Source organism: Choloepus didactylus, chromosome 5 (genome assembly GCF_015220235.1).
Source record: "Choloepus didactylus isolate mChoDid1 chromosome 5, mChoDid1.pri, whole genome shotgun sequence".
NCBI classification, from domain to species: domain Eukaryota; kingdom Metazoa; phylum Chordata; class Mammalia; order Pilosa; family Megalonychidae; genus Choloepus; species Choloepus didactylus.
In genome coordinates, this window is record NC_051311.1 from 92,579,084 (window position 1) to 92,597,111 (window position 18,028).

Here is an 18,028-nt window from a genome sequence, read left to right on the forward strand (position 1 = left end):
TAAAGAAACAGACCCATCTAGGCCCACAGTTCCTACTGACCAGGTATGGAGAAAGGGAAAACAGTAGATGGAAGAACAGGTTTGCAAGACAACTGCCTATTTAGATAAGATATAGAGATGATTGTTATTATGAGCTAAATGTCTTTTTTTGTTGTTTTTAAAAGTTCAAGCAAGGACAGTGGACTTTGAGAAACATGCACATTTTCATAGCAAAACTGAGGATTGGCCTACAACTTGAGGATTCTAGCTTACACTCAGACATGAAGAATCTCTTCTTTGCAGACCTTCTGGAAGACTTGTCAGCTGTAAACCTACTTGGGCATTCCAAACATCCCACAGAATTTGGAATGCTTAGCTCCTGCTCACTACTAAATTATTTGTAAACTCTTAAGGAAACTGATAGGGCCTCTCATGTACCCCTTGAATTCCTGAAGTCTGACTGGACTTGCAGAATGACTTTAAGCTATAACAGATTCTTGCTACATAATGTATATATAAAGGCTTTCCTCTGGTTAGTAACTATAGCAACAAGTTCTATAGCCCATTGTTTTGCTCAGCTCAGTCTTCCACCTCTTAGACCACCTGATTATCACTGCTCTGTAAGAATTAATTTGTCTTTAATTGTTTTACACTGTGTTTGCCTCCTCTATGCTTAACAATTGTAGCCTTACATGTTGCGGGGACAGAAGTTGAATTCCATTAGCCTGTCTGTAGCATTGAGACCAAGAGAAAAGGGCTTTGCTAAAACCATGAAGAGGCTCCTGTATGATATAATGGAAAAGGGTAAGAGATTTGGAGCCTGGGGGAATGGGTTTGAACAGATGCTGCCATTTATTTGCTGTGTGGTCTTGGGCAGATCATTTATACTCTCTGACCCTAAATTTCCTCATCTATGAAATGGAGATTATAATAGTTCTTATGGAACGTGGTTGTTATAAGGATTAAGTGAAATAATATGAGGAAAAGCTTTGTTTACATCATAAAGGGCTGTAGAAATGCTTTTCTTAGGGTGCACAAATGAGGGACCACTGGGCAGGAGTGCAGTGTACCTGCTTGCTGACAGGGCCACTAGGAGGATATGTTGGAAACAGACTCATGCCTGTTCCTATGACAGTTTTGCTACATGGATTGTGATCCCCATCATGACCCCAAATGTTCTAACCACTCAGAAATGAGTAATGTAAAACTCATTTTCACTATATAGGTTTGTAAGAAGAAAGAGAAAAAATATATAAGAAGCTTTGAAGAGGGAGTGAGTCATTTTTCTTGGGTCTGTGTTTGGAAGTGGGATGGGAGGGAGCAAAGGAAAGCACGAGGATAATGAAAAGATAGAGAAAGAAAGAGGGGGGAGTAGGCCTAGACCTCCCGGGGGAGTTGATCATGGAACAGAGCCTTAGGTTCTCCATGATCTTGGGCAATTGACAGTTTCCTCATTGGTTACACATACAAATAAGTTTACATTTAACTTTTCAGTACATGTGATCATTTTCTTTAAAGGCTAAATATGCATTTGGTGCTTCCTTTCAGAGTTTTGTTTTCTTTTGTGTGTATGTGCTTTTAATTATAGATAGTCCAAACCACTTTGTTACTTTAACTCTTCAGTTATGAGGCAAAGTTTGTCAGTACAGACTTACTGCAGGGGTTTTCATTTTTTATGTGGGCCTGAATGGAATTTTGTGCAGAATTGTTTTTTAGAGAGTTTTTTTGGGGGTGTTTTTGTTGCTGCTGTTTTAGAAACAGAAAGTAGTTTAGGTTTGATTTATTGGGTCTTTGAATGACAGAGCTCCCTTCCCCCACCCTTTTAAAAACATGACACCTGAAATCTATATCTTGAAAAATGTTTCAAGTCTAATCTTTTCTTAGTATAGTAATAATGAGTATCGTATAATTGTACACAGAGTGAAAGATCTAGACGTGTATAAGTGCAATAATTGTATCTGTTGCGTTTAGGACTACCAAGTTGGCAGTATTAGATATTGTTGTTGCTGTCCAGTAAATGAATGTGAAGTAACCAAATGCTGCATGTCAGATTGGCTGCCCAATATTCTAAGCTATCATATTATGGACCAAAGGTCTTTCAGGAAGAGCCTTAAATGTAGACTTTTAATGTTACCTCCAAAAGATAATATACGCATAACCACAGAGATACACTGACAAGATTGGGAGGCACTTATCATGCAACTTTAAATATACTACAATTTTCGTAAACCCATTTTGACACTTCTATGTTTTTTAACATATTAGGAAACCGAAACAACAACAAAAAAATGGAAGTGTCCAGACTTCTCTATTCTTTCAAGAAGTCCAGCTCTTGGTTACTGTAGAAATGGCTGTGTGTCTAACTTCTACAGCATTGGACTACTAGAGAAAGGAGCACATAGTCATCTTTCTGGAGCAGTTAGAAGAGCTAAATTACCAAAAAAGCAAGCTCAGTTTCTGCATGGAAATTTCAGAAGAGCACATTATATTTGACTTTACAATGTAACCCCCTGATACTCTAACATGAGCAAAATGTGTCCTTGTTGAGTGACAAGTGATATCGAAAGAGTGTGGTTCCTGCTCAAAGCAAGCATTGCCATGTCACACAGTCTGTCTTCTGCCCATTCAATAATGTCCACAGGTTCTCTGTAACATGTATATTTTGTTTTGTTTTTTGCATATGCTCCTTGTAATTGTGAACAAAAATTTCCTTTGAAGTTTAAAATCAAAAGAAAGTTGGGGATCACCTACGTTTAGCTTTGGAGAAGAGGAAGTAGTGGCCTTTGTTACAAAACAAGACATACTCTGCAATATTTATTGCTTAATTATTCTTTGTGAAGCTTCCTGTTTTGACTTTATCTTTTAGCCCCTAGGTGAAGTGTGAATAATGGAGTTAAATGTTCTTCAGTGATAAGACTAAAGCTTTTATTTAATGCTTACTTTCTCCTTCAATAGTCTTTTGCTTCTCTGTGTCAAAGCTTTTCTTTCCCTTTTAGGAGGCCTCATAAGAACATGTTCTCTCCTCTTCAGACTCTGACAGCATAGATGGTTCTGCCTCGGCTCAGGCTCTCAGCATCGAAACTTCCAGGCAGGGCTGCTCCACTGGGATTGCTATGTGAATGGTTCTTCCTGGAAACGTGCAGTGCACAGCAGCATTGCTTCTGCATTCCATGCTTTCATAGCATCTATTTCAGTCTTAACTTTATTATTTATCAGTGTGATTCTTTGATTAATCTGCTTGCCCACCAGTCTATGGGCTCCCTGAGGTCAGGGACCTTTCATGGTTTTGCTCACCACTATATCTACCCCCTGCCTGAAGCTCACTGGCTAGCTCACAGTCTTCCAATTGTCTCCTTGCCTCCAATTCACACCCTCTCCAAACCATTCTTCTCACTGTCACCAACATCTTTACAAATTCAGATTACTCCTCCTTTCAAAAAATGTAAGGACTGCCAACTCTTATGGATTAAAGTCTGAATTCCAGGCTATAAACTACTTTTTAAGGCTTATCTACCTTCCTAAGAACATCGCTTTGTACTCTGGGCTTATTTTACCCTGCATTGTGTAGTATAGGGCTAGTCATTTCCCTCTCTTGTTTCCTCTTTAGATTGTACATCACTCCAGGAAATTAACTTCATCTTTGCCAACCCTTGGTCTTCATTAAAGAAACCAGTATTTGCTTAATTGATTTAGGTACTCTTAAGATATGTCTATAGAATTACTTTGCTTGACAGCTGTGTAGTTCTTCCTACACCAGGAATTTAGGCATTTTATAAATATTCTCTTACTCACATCAGTATAGCCTGAGAATACATTTTATTCTTTCATTTTATTTATAGCTGACAATTAATCATATTGCCTACAGTGTAGTAGTAGTAATACAATGGACTTTGCAATCCTATGTTAATTATTCGTGAATATTTATTGATTTATCTGTTAAATTTTACCTACGCCCTTTCTTCTCTATTATTGAATTAGATGAATTTAGTGTTTTAGGCTTTAATTCACATAGGTCTTTTTTATTTGCCTCTGTTGAGTTTTCTTACCTTCCCACTCACCCTGTCTTCTAGTCGTCTAGTGATTTTTAGTTGGTGCTCTACGTAAAATGCTTTACGTATTTTAAAATATTTTAAATGGTTGAGGGATAATAGAAATTGAAAACTTCCACAAGCTGGGGCATTTGTACAAATTCAGCATAATGCCCATTTTTTGTTGCCTAGCTGTGCCATATTTAAAGCTGTACCATATTTAAAGGTGCAGTGCTTTGAGAGGATTACCTGAGCCTACGTTTTCAAAGTTAATACCATCTTGATTATAAAGATTCCAAGAATCTTTAAAATATATTTTTAAATAAATAGATGTACTATACATTGCAACACTGTGTAACAGCAGAAATGAAAATAACATTATGTTTATTTATAGAGGATTGTTTGAATAACCTGTGGTGTATCTACACAAAGGAGAGTTATGCAGCTGTGAAAAGGGATATGGAATATCTGTATATTATCATGGAGTTCTTTAAGATATATTATTATGTAATAAAATAAACAAAGCAAGGGGAAGAGAATGGGTATAACTTGGTTCCTTTTGTCTAAAAAGGAAGGGTGTGAATGCATGTGTGTTATAAGAAGAAAATGGAAGAATAAACTTAAAAAGAACATTTTACCTCCAGAGGAAGGGAAAGAATAGGGAGAGAGTACAGGAATAGAGAAGCTTGTTTCTGTACAAATCTCTTATTTTATAGATTTAACTTTAGAACTATGTAAATGTTTTAGTTTCCTGGCTGCTAAAACAAATACCATACCGTGGATTGGCTTAAACAATGGGAATTTATTGGCTCTTGGTTTTGAGGCTAGGAGAAGTCCAAAATTGGGGCATCAGCAAGGCTATGCTTTCTCCCCAAAGACTGTGATATTCTGGGGTTAGCTACCAGTGATCCTGGTCCTTGACTTTTTGTCACATGACAATGTGTATGATAGTGTCTTCTTTTTTTTTCGAGTTCTGGCTATTCCCTGTGGCTTCTCAAGTCTCTGTGGCCTTCTCTATAAGGCCTCCAGTAATAGGATCCAGTAATAGGATTAAGATCCCTTCTGATTCATTTGGTCCACACTTTAACTGAAGTAATCTCACCAAAAAGTCCTATTTACAATGGGTTCATGCTCACAGGAAAGGATTAACACTAAGAACATGTTTTTCTGGGGTACATACATAGCTCCAAGCCACCACAGTAAGTATTTTACATAATTATTAAAAATTAATAAACCAGCCCTAGAAATCAAAGTTAGAAATAAACTTAGCTGTGTATCAAGTTGGTGGCAAAACTGCAAATAGAGAACTATTCCAAGAGACTTTAGAACAGAACGATTTGATCATATATCCCAAGTAGGACATACCTTCAGTCTAAAAAAAGAGAGAGAGAGAAACTTCAAAAAAATATCTTAAGCTGACTTCAGTAATCACGTAATTGGTAATAGCGTTGACATTATTATTCTTAGATATTATGTGTATATCATGAGTTAAAGCAAGTGAAAACTGTCATTTTTGGTGTGGGATAAAAGAGACACAGACATAGGATAAATGATGTTAAGTAAAGCCTGTTGTCCTGAATTAGAACTGGGCATATCAATGTGAACTTATGTTACATTTGTGTGTGTGTGTGTGTGTGTGTGTGTGTGTGTGTCTTAGCTAAATCTACTGAAAATGGCTGGAAATACTGACTAGTAGCGATGAGGACTCCTGTTACCCAGGTCATGGTCTATAACTACTATTTCCCAGTAAAAAGAACCAGGACCCTCTTGGAGAAATGGTCTATTGCAAGCCTGGGGAGGAAATGTAGAAGATTAGCCTACACTATCTTATCATTTTAGAAAGCAAGTATGCTTATCAAGGACTGCTAAAGTTGTATCAAAAAGCTTCAGTATCCAACCCAAAGAGGATCACAATGGCCAAAGATGGGACAACTTGAAATTCAGTAAAGGTAATAATTGCAAAAGATCTAAACACATTTAACATTTCAATCCATGGGATCATGATGATGTGCAAAAGAAAGAGGGAAGAAAGGGAGGGAAGAGGGGAAGGAAGAAAGAAGGAAAGGAAGAAGAGGGAGGAGGTGGGGTAAGAAAAGAAAGGAAGAAGATAGGTCATTTTTTCATCTTTGGAGGATGCTAGAAAACCAACTCATTATTTTAAAACCTATCAACATCTAAGCCTAACTCTGCAAATAAATTCATCACCCTTCCGCCCAACGTGAGACAGGACCCCCAAGATGAATGAGCCTTCCTGGCGACATGGAATATGGATTCCAGGAATGAGCCTGACACTTGCACCAAGGGATTGAGAATGTTTTTTGACCAAAAAGGGGGGAAAGAAAGGCAACAAAATAAGGTTTCAGTGACAAAGAGAATTCAAATAGAGTCAGGAGGTTGTCTTCTATGCAAACCTCACCTAGATATGCCAAATGACCACAATATGGCAGGCCCATGTCAACAGTAGTCCTGAAAACCTTGAGTGCCCAGATCCCTATCTGAGACTCTATAAAGGTTTCACTCACTAAGTTGATTCCTCAGAAACTTAGATCCTTCATAGTGCTCCTAAGCCAGCTAAGTCCCAAAACCCAGAGGCAATAGGCTCTTCAAGAACATCAACTAGGTGTGTCCACTTTGTTCATAAAGTTGACAGCTCTTTTCAACATGAACAGGTTAGGGTGATCACTGCCTAGACATCCCTGAAGATAGGAGAGTGATTGAACTAGAGAAGAGTACAACAGACAAGATGGAATTTAACAAAGGATTATGAATACTAAGTCTTTATATAAGTTTCTTTTTCTTGCTTGCTAGGGTATTAGAATAGTTAGAAGGAAAGAATTGAAATGATGGAACTGAAACCCATAGCATCTTTTGAAATTTGTTCTATAGCTACTTGTTAAATGGTAATTTGAAAGCTATATCTTTGTGTATGTATGTTGTATTTCACAATAAGGAAATAACTGAAACTATGGTACTATAACTCATAACTTTGGAAGTTTCCTATATATCTGCTTGTTAAATCATACTTTGAAAGATATCACCCTTTTGTATATATGTTGTATTTCATAATAAGGAAATAACTGAAACTGTAGAATTGTAACCTATAATATTCATTGAAATGTGCTAACTACTTGTTAAATTGCACTTGGAAAGTTATCACTTTTATGTATATATGTTATATTCTACAGTTTAAAAAATGAAAAAAATAAAAAAATTGTTAAGGGCAAAAAAACAAAACAAAGCAAAAACCTGTCAATAAAAGCAAACAGCATTTATCCTGCCTTTGTTATACAAATTGTATCTCAGAGTAACCAAATAGTTAAGGAATTTAGTCTTTAGATATTACAGTTAATCAGTGGTGATGGAACAAATCACCATTTACAAACTCTGATGGATTAGCATCACATAAAGAGAGACAACTATTATGTGCCTACTGAATACCATATATGAAGTATTTTGGCCAAAAAAAAAAAAAATAGATCTGAGTAAGTCTCTATATCTAACTGCCAATTTGTAGGACATACTGGGGAGAAAGAAATACATTAAATAACACAACAGAGATGAAATCAGCAAAGTCTACACAGTTGGAAGTTCTACAGAACAAATTCCAAAGTAGATTTCATGAGGGGAAAAAAGAATTGGAGAAGAAACTGGTAGACTAAAAGAGGCTTACAAGATAGATCAGTCAATTACAATGCATGGACCTTATGTCTATCTTGATTTGAACAAATACACCTGGAAAAAATAGTTTAAGAGATAATTAGGGAAATTAAAAAAAAAAAAAAAACAAGTGTTGGAGAGGATGTGGAACAACTGGAGCCCTTATATATTGCTGGTAGGAATGTAAAATACTACAACCACTTTGAAAAGCAGTTTGGCGGCTTCTTGAAAAATTAAACATACATCTACTATATGACCTGGCCATTCCTTTTCTGGGTACTTACTTACCCATGAGAATTTAAAGCATATGTCCATATAAAGACTCGTACATGAATATTTACAGCAGTTTACTGCAATAGTCCAAAACTGGAAACAAACCAAATGTCCTTCAAAGGTGAACAGATAAACAAATTGTGATATGTTCATACAATGGAAATGAACTATCGATATACCAAAAGCATGAATGAATCTCAAAGATAACTATCCTAAGTGGAAGAAGACAGACAAAAAAAGAATACGTACTTTTCCAGGAAAATGCATTCTAATCTATAGTGACAGAAAGCAGTTCAGTGGTTTCCTGGGGAAGGGGGGGAAGATGAAGAGAGGAATTACAAAGAGGCATAAGGAAACTTTTGGAGGTGATGGATATGTTCACTATCTTGATTGTGTGATGGTTTCACAGGTGTATAATATATTAAAACATCAAATTGTACATTTTATATATGTACAGTGTATTTTACATCAATTATATCTCAACAAAGATGTAAAAATAGTTAATGGAAAAAAGATTTGGAAGGAAATCTATAGACTAAAAGCGGCTTAAGAACAATTCAACTGATTAGAATACAGGGACTTTATTTCTATTTTGATTCAAACAAAACTGAAAAACAAAAGTTATGAGATAACGAAGGGAATTTAAATCTTGACTGTTACATGATGACAGTAAGGAATTACTGTTGATTTTATGTGTATTAAGGATATTGTAGTTTTATTTTTCAAACAGACCTTATCTTTTGGAAATGTGTTGAAATATTTATAGATGAAATTTTATGTCTAGGATTTGCTTCAAAATAATCAGAAGTGGAAAGGGGAAGTGGAGGGGTTATAGACAAAATAAAATTGCTCATGAATTCATGTTTGGGTACTTGAGGGTTTATTATTACTATTTCTCTTTTATTTATGTTTCAAATATGTCTTAATTAAAAAGTTAAAAATAACAGATATGGTCTAATTTTCTGAAGGAAATATTTTTCTGGCATAGTCATTAGCCTTTGACATCCATGAAATTGAACAATAAATTGTCATTACTCATCAAATATACAGCATTCCATAATAGATTCTTTTCTAAAACTGCTTTATACATATTTAAAAAAAAGATGTGTGTTACAGGAGGAGAAATCCATGTGTTGTCAATGGCTAGTAACATCACATAAAGAAAGACAGTCACACATTTTGTGCCTCCTGATAGAAATATACACCACCACCTAGGAAGTATTCTTGCAGGAGGAGAGAAACAAGTGCATGTGTAATTCATGACTGGCAGAAAATTGGAGATAATAGAGTAGCTAACTTTCCTGACTGATAGTTTCATTGGAAAATTGCTATTTCAGTTGAATTTTGCTTGCTTTTATTTTTCCATTAATTTTACTTTGTAAGTGAAGACAACCCTAAATAGCTGAGTGTGGAACAATTTTATTTTAGAGCTGTGAAAAATGGAAGACAGTACCACAGACACAGAACAAGAAGAGGAAGAGGAGAAAGATCAGAAGGATCAAGAAGACCCTATTTATGCCATAGCACCCACAACTAATATTCGAGATGAGCGGTTTGTTGAATTATCTACAACTCCAGCTTTCCATTTTCTGCATCAGGTATGTTTCTCTTTATATATTACTGTAGTAAGAACTGAATTATCATCTACTTAAAATTCAGATGAGGCTAATGTCATTATCAAAATAACATTACCTATTTTCTTTAGGCAATATGTATAGTTATAGTTTGCAGCACTTTAAAACAAAATTTTCCCTGTCCCCTCTTCCAAGGGCTTATAATGCTGAACAAATGCAGTAATATAGGTTCTGATCCTTTATAATACAAATATTTGCATATATGCAGTCAGGTTTGTGTATTTCATGGGTTGGTAAATGAAATAAAACAGGAGATTTCTTTCATTATTTTATATACTACATCTACTTCCATAAAATGAGGATTTTGTCAAGTAATGGCAGAAAGAATACACATTTACCACTAAAGATAATGCAGTAGAGCACTAAAATTTGCTATTTCCCATCAGCAGAGAAGCAAAAGGGGAAATATGGTTGTATTGGTTTTCTTGGCTGCTCGAGTAAATACCATGAAATAGGTCAACTTAAACAATGGAAATTTATTAGCTTACAGGTTTTTGAGGCTAAGAAAAAGTCCAAATCAAGGTGTCATCAAAGCAATGCATTTTGGGATTGGCTGCTGGTGATCCTTGGCTCTTAGCTCCTCTGTCACATGGCAGTGCACATGGCAGTCTACCTGGCCTATCCCTTCTCCTCTGGGGTCTGTTAACTTTCAGCTTCTGGTTCTTTCTCCTCCTCCTCCTCTTCCTTCTTCTTCCTCTTCTTCTCTCTCTCTCTCTTTCTCTCTCTCTCTCTCCTTCTCTCTGTCTGTCTCTGAGAGAGAGAAAGTATGACCTTACCTTTAAGGCCATTAGTAATATGATTAAGACCCATCCGGTTTCAGCTGTGCCACCACATCAAAAGGTCCACCCACAGGAATGGATTAAGTTTAAGAACATGTTTTTCTGGGGTACATAACTCCAAACCACTGCAATGATTAATTCCACATTTTCATTGTCTAATTTTTAAAAAGCAAGATGAAAATTTTGGACATAGATATATATCTATTTCTTAATAACTGACCTCATATGCATCTGTTACCCTGTCATGCTTGAGAGCTATACTTTAGAAAATGACTTTGAAAAAATTGTAATTTCCAGACTATTAACTGTATGTGAATGTATCAATAAAGCATCTGAAAAATTCAGTAAATCCTCATAATAAAATAAGGTAAAAGGAATCTTAAAGCAAACACAGTTTATTCAAAACCAAGAAGCTGAGATGAATTGGAATAAAGAACATTAAAAAAATAATTTCTAAAAAGGTATGTTTTTTTAAGAAGATATGCTTGGGCATGCGTGTTGTGCCGGTTTGAATGTATTATGTCCCCCAGAAAAAGCCATATCCTTTGATGCAATCTGTGGGGCAGACATAATAGTGGGGATTAAGTTGGAACATTTGGATTAGGTTGTTTGCATGGAGATGCGCCCCACCCAACTGTAGATGATAACTGATGGGATATTTGCATGGAGGCGTGGCCCCACCCATTCAGGGTGGGCCTTGATCAGTGGAGCCATATAAACGTGCTGACTCAAAGAGAAGGAACTCAGTGCAGCTGTGAGTGATGTTTTGAAGAGGAGCAAGCTTGCTAGAGAGGAAGATCCTGAGAGAAAGCCATTTTGAAACCAGAACTTTGGAGTAGATGCCAGCCACGTGCGTTCCCAGCTAACAGAGGTTTTCCGGATGCCATCGGCCATCCTCCAATGAAGGTACCCGATTACTGATGTGTTACCTTGGACACTTTATGGCCTTAAGACTGTAACTGTGTAGCCAAATAAACCCCCTTTTTATAAAAGCCAATCCATCTCTGGTGTTTTGCATTCCATAGCATTAGCAAACTAAAATACATGTGTAGGATCTAAATTACTAAATTACCTTCTGTGTATAATCTTGATTTTTTTCTTTTAACTTTCTAATTTGAGATAATTTTAAACATATAAAAAAGCTGCAAAGAATTACCTTATCTCCTGCAGCTCAGTTCCGCAGCTTGGTTAGGGTTAGGGCTGGGGTTAATGTTAATATTGTCCCACATTTTCTTTACCCTTTTTTTCTCCCTTCTTTGACTCTCAGTCTTTCTCTTTCTCTCTCTGCTGGCATGATGCCTCTGCATACATAAATCAGTATATGTTTTCCCAAAACAAGTTCAATCTCATACATAATTGTAGCATAATTAAATCAGGAAATTAACATTGATACAATACTATTATCTAATCTACAGACCATATTCAGATTTTGTCAAATGTCTCATTACTGTCCTTTATAGCAAGAGAAAATTCCAGATCATGCATTGCATTCAATTATCATCTCTTTAGTCTCCTTTAAGCTGGAATTAGTTTCTCAGTATTTCCTTATTTCTTTATTTTTCATGGCATTGGCACTTAAAGAATACAGCCTGTTATTTTAGACTGTCCCTCAATTTGGATTTGATTTTTTTCATTTCTGGATTCATGTTATGTATTTTTTGGCAGGAGAATTTCAGTCATAATGTGCTCTCATGTACATCATATCAGGAGCACACCCTGTCAACTTGTCCCATTAATAGTATTAACCTTGGTTACTTGGTTAAAGTGATGACTTCCAGGTTTATCCTCTGTAAAGTCATTTTTCCCATCGTAATTAATGAGCATCTTGTTGGGAGTTACCTTGAGACTACCTTGAGTATCCTATTACTCTTAAAACTTTTACCTACTAGTTTTGCATACGTTGATGATTCTTGCCTAAATCATTTATTAATATTATCATGACTGCCAAATGGTGACTCTTTAAAATTCTATCATTCCTACTGAAAAGAATTTTTTCTTCATTCTTATTTGTTTGTTTAGTTATATCAGCTTGGACTTATGGGTTCTATTTTATTCAATGGGTTATAATCCTTTATTATCTTTATTCATTTTGATGCTTAAATTGTCTGAGATTTGACCAGTAGAAGTCTTTTCAAGGAGGCTTCTTTGTCCTTTTGATATACCCCCATGATTCTTTGGGTAGTTCCTTACTTTCTGATGCAAGATGATGTTCCAGTTCCATCTTGTATTTTCTCTGCTCTAACTATGTAATTAGCCATTTTTCAAAGGATCCATCGTTCCTTTTAGTGGAGGATGATATTTGGAAACTAAGGTCTTATTTTGCTGGGTATGATCATTGCTACTAGTATGTCTTACTTCAAGGCCCTCTCAATGAACAGAGCTAGGAAACAGATGCATGAATATATTTATCCAGATACATTTATATCTATTTCTATATCTGTCTTTATGTATTTAAGACCATGAGTTCTTACTTCTAGTCTTAATATTTTTAAGTGATCAAGGTTCTCTTTTTCTGCTAAAAATCCATCATATGGATTACAACAGGATTTCTACTTCTATACCACTACCCTTAATAATTTCTGTCAAATCAAAATTAGGCTAAGCAAGAGTTTAATTATTTATTTCTACCAAAAGTTCTGCTAATGATAAAAATTATATTTAAGTTTTTTGGCCAAAGATGAAGAAGTACAAATGCTTTGTTTGTAGAGTCAAACGAGAACTTAGGGCAAGTCCTAGCACATAATTTATTTTCAGTATAACAATTTATTAAATATTTCATGAATCTCTTAACACATATGCATGCCAAAATTATGGTTATTAATCACTGGATATGGCCAGCCCCTGATAAAATGAGTCTTCGATGACTGTGTGATTGTGAAAACATTGTGGCTCATGTTCCCTTTATCCAGTATATGGACAGATGAGTAGAAAAAAGGTGGACAAAAAGTAAATGAATAATAGGAGGGGAAAGGAGTAGGAGATATTTTGCATATTCTTTCATACTTTTATTTTTATTTTTATTTTTATTTTCATTTTTATTTCTTGGAGTAATGAAAATGTTCAAAAAATTGATTGTGGTGATGAATGCACAACTATATGATGATACTATGAACAACTGATTGTACACTTTAGATGATTGTATACTATGTGAATATATCTCAATAAAATTATTGTTTTTTAAAAATGAGTCTTCAGTTACAGCTTCAAAGAACTGTTTCCTAACCTTTCAAGTAATATTGACATTAGTAATTTTACTGCGAGAGAACTGTTCCTCAAGCCAGCAAAATCTTGCAAAACTTTAGTGACCCCTTTCATTTTTTTTCATATTTATTGAGATATATTCACATACAATGCATTCATACAAAACAAAGCATACATTCAGTTATTTACCGTACCGTTACAGAGTTGTGCAGTCATCATCAAAATTAATTGTTGACATTTTCATTACCACACACACACAAATAATAAGAATAAAAATTAAAGGGAAAAAAAGCAATTAAAGTAAAAAAGAATACTGGGTGCCTTTTTTTTTTTTCTTCCCCCATTTTTCTACTCATCCATCCATAAACAAGACAAAGAGGAGTATGGTCCATATGGCTTTCCCAATCACATTGTCACCCCTCATAAGCTACGTTTTTATACAGTCGTCTTCAAGATTCATGGGTTCTGGGTTGTAGTTTGACAGTTTCAGATATTTACTGCTAGCTATTCCAATTCATTAGAACCTAAAAAGCGTTGTCTATATTGTGCAAAAGAGTGCCCACCAGAGTGACCTCTCGGTTCCTTTTGGAATCTCTCTGCCACTGAAGCTTATTTCATTTCCTTTCACATCCCCCTTTTGGTCAAGAAGATGTTCTCCATCCCATGATGCCGAGTCTACATTCCTCCCCTGGGAGTCATATTCCATGTTGCCAGGGAGATTCACTCCCCTGGGTGTCAGATCCCATGTAGAGGGGAGGGCAGTGATTTCACCTGCCCAGTTGGCTTAGCTAGAGAGAGAGGGCCACATCTGAGCAACAAAGAGGCATTCGGGAGGAGGCTCTTAGGCACAGTTATAGGGAGGCCTAGCTTCTCCTTTGGAGCAACAGTCTTCCTAAGGGCAAGTCCTGTGGTAGAAGGCTCAGTCCATCAAACCACCAGTCCCCTATGTCCGTGAGCACATTAGCAACATTGAGGTGGGGGAGCCCAACACCCCCGCATTCCCCACCAGCTCCTCAAGGGGGCTTTGCATATTTTTTTCATTGTTTTTTCTTTTCAATTCTTTTCTTTTTAAATCAACTATATAAAAAAAAAATTTTTTTTAAATACAATTAAAAAAAACATTTCAAACAAACCATAATAGGGGAGTCCAACATGTTCCTCCTACTCTACCCCAAGAAAATACCCTAATATAGCATCATTTCTGTGAACTTATTCCTACCATACACATCAGAAATTAACAAACCATAGTCATTCCTGGGCATTCCCAGAATGTTACATTTACCCACGATAGCTTATCTGTTCTTATTGGGTTATCGTTCCCCCTTCATTAATTGCTCTCTATCGCTAGTTCCCCTGCATTCTACATTATAAACCATTTATTTTAGGAGTGTGTTGTTTAAACTCCAGGTGTTTGTGAATTTTCTAAGTCTCTGATGGTTGTTGACTTCTAATTGTATTCCATTGTGGTCAGAGAATGTGCTTTGAATAATTTCAATTTTCTTAAATTTACTGAGGCTTGTTTCATGTCCCAGCATATGGTCTATTCTGGAGAAAGTTCCGTGATCACTAGAGAAGAATGTGTATCCTGGTGATTTGGGATGTAATGTTCTATATACGTCTGTTAAATCAAATTCATTTATCTGATTGTTTAGGTTTTCATTTTCCTTATTGGTCTTCTGTCTGGTTGATCTATCTATAGGAGAGAGTGATGTGTTGAAGTCTCCCACAATTACCGTGGAAACATCCATTGCTTCCTTTAGTTTTGCCAGTGTTTGTCTCATGTATTTTGTAGCACCATGATTCAGTGCATAAACATTTATGATTGTTATTTCTTCTTGCTGAATTGCCCCTTTTATTAGTATGGGGCAACTTTTATTCGTACATCCTTGCATTTAAAGTCTATTTTATCTGAGGTTAATATTGCTACTCCTGCTTTCTTTTGGCTGTAGCTTGCATTGAAATATTTTTTCCATTCTTTCACTTTCAATTTCTTTGTGTCCCTCTGTCTAAGATGAGTCTCTTGTATGCAACATATTCATGGTTCATATTTTTTGATCCATTCTGCCAATCTATATCTTTTAATTGGGGAGTTTAATCCATTTACATTCAATGTTATTACTGTGAAGGCATTTCTTGAATCAGTCATCCTATCCTTTGGTTTATGTTTGTCAGATATATTTTTTCCCTCTCTCTCTTATTGTCCTTTAATGAACCAATATTGAATCTCTTTAGTACTGAACCTTTCTCTATATCTCTCTCTCCTTTGTTTGTTTCTCTGTCAGTAGGGCTCCCTTTAGTATCTGAAGTAGGGCAGGTCTTTTATTAGCAAACTCTCTCAGCATTTGTTTGTCTGTGAAAAATTTAAGCTCTCCCTCAAATTTGAAGGAGAGCTTTGCTGGATAAAGTATTCTTGGTTGGAAATTTTTCTCTCTCAGAATTTTAAATATGTCATGCCACTGCCTTCTCGCCTCCATGGTAGCTGCTGAGTAGTCACTACTTAGGCTTATGTTGTTTCCTTTGTATGTGGTGAATTGCTTTTCTCTTGCTGCTTTCAGAACTTGCTCCTTCTCTTCAGTATTTGACAGTGTGATCAGAGTATGTCTCGGTGTGGGTTTATTTGGATATTTTCTATTTGGAGTTCGCTGGGCATTTATGCTTTGTGTATTTATATTGTGTAAAAGGTTTGGTAAGTTTTCCCCAACAATTTCTTTGAATACATTTCCTAGACCTTTACCCTTCTCTTCCCCTTCTGGGACATCAATGAGTCTTATATTTGGACCTTTTGTATTATCTATCATATCCCTGAGGGCCATTTCGATTTTTTTGATTTTTTTTCCCCATTCTTTCTTTTGTTCATTCATTTTCCATTCTGTGGCCCTTTAGGTCACTTATTTGTTGTTCACCTTCCTTTAGTCTTGTACTATGAGTATCCAGGATCTGTTTAATTTGGTCAACAGTTTCTTTTATTTCCATAAGATCATCTCTTTTTTTTATTTACTCTTGCAGTTTCTTCTTTATGCTCTTCTAGGGTCTTCTTCATGTCCTTTATATCCTGTCCCATGCTCTTGTTGTTTGTCTTTAGTTCTTTGATTAATTGCTCCAAGTACTGTGTCTGTTCTGATCTTTTGATTTGGGTGTTTGGATTTGGGTTATCCATATCGTCTGGTTTTTTCATATGCTTTAAAATTTTCTGTTGTTTTTGGGCCTCTTGGCATTTGCTTTACTTGATAGGGTTCTTTTAGGATATGAAGGGTTATTCAGACACCAGTCTCTAATTTGCCAGATCTACAGCTTGGTGGCATACACTTTCTCTAACTAACCAGCAGATGGCGTCCGCAAGTCACCCATTCCCCTCAAGTCAGTTCTCCCCAACTTTGTCTTTGTGGTATGTGGGGGTCTGATTCTTGTGGGGTCCGATTGGTGCACCAAGTTTGGGTGTGTTTTTGGTGCTGTCCGCCCTGAATGTGGGTTGTGTGTCTGAGTGGTTGGGGAGGGAGGACAGCTTTAATAATCAAACCTCCCAGGTGTTCGTGGAGATTTAAGGATGTTGCAAGAGTCTAAACCTTCATTTCAGTCTCGCCATAGATTGTCTCAGTCTTTGGTATTGGCGTGTGGTCCCTGGGATTTCTGAGTGGGTCCCTCTTCCAAGCTGTGCCCTTCTAGGGCCTCTGCTGAGGGAAGGTTATGCTACGTCATAAGTGCACGCCATCCCTCAAGGGAAGTTCTGGGCCACCAGTCCGTGTAGGTGTGTTCCCACCCTGCTATAAGGATTGCTGTATGGGGTGTGTTAATTTCCCCCTTTTCACACAGTTCTGCCTTCCCAGCTCTGGGACAATTAGCTGTGGGTGCGCGAAAGGCTACTGTCCATGCCCGATACTGTGGCATGTGTGCGCATGATGCTGGAAACACTTCCTGTCACACTGGTTTTTTTTTTTTTTTTTTTTTTTTTGTTTTGGCATGGCTCTGGGCTGTGATGCCAATGCTAGGCAGGAGCATTCCCAGCCCGCCCAGAAGATGGCTGCAAGGGGCGTGGTTATTTTCCCCTTTTGGCTCACCTCTGCCTTCCTTGCTCCAAGACAATTAGCAGCAAGTTCGTGAAAGGCTATCTTCCATGCCAGATATTGAGGCATACCCACAGCCTGTTCCTGCCATGCTTCACTGTGCAGTTCTTGCTGCCATATCTGCAGCCACTTTTGTTTTTTTTTAAAAAAGAACTAGTCTGCCTCCAAATGCCAACCCACAGTTTCCCCACACTGCAGCATGGCTGCTGGATATTCAGCAGGCTTACTCACTCGTTTCAGAATGCAGACTTCCGGTTTCACAAGTGCACGGCCCCTGTGGATTTAGCAGACCTTGTCCAGCTGGTGTATTGCTAGAAGTGGTGTTCTGGGTCACTTTCTGGCTTTTATCTAGTATTTTTCATGGAGGTGTTTTTTTTGCCCTGTCTCTCCTAGTCACCATCTTAGGTTCTCCACCC

At 36.7% G+C, this 18,028-nt stretch overlaps 1 protein-coding gene across 3 annotated transcripts in view; it reads left to right on the plus strand.

Moving 5' to 3' along the window:
- The window catches only part of CCDC146 (coiled-coil domain containing 146), a 170,109-nt gene that overhangs the window by 15,055 nt on the left and 137,026 nt on the right, over positions 1 to 18,028 (plus strand). For 2 of the 3 annotated variants that reach the window (XM_037836488.1, XM_037836490.1), the window contains one exon: positions 9,366 to 9,535. The exons of the other annotated variant lie outside the window; for it this stretch is intronic. In XM_037836488.1, the coding sequence (XP_037692416.1) occupies positions 9,377 to 9,535 (159 nt within the window). In that variant the 5' untranslated portion in view covers positions 9,366 to 9,376. Of the gene's footprint in view, positions 1 to 9,365; positions 9,536 to 18,028 lie in introns of those variants that run through there. 3 annotated transcript variants of the gene reach the window in all.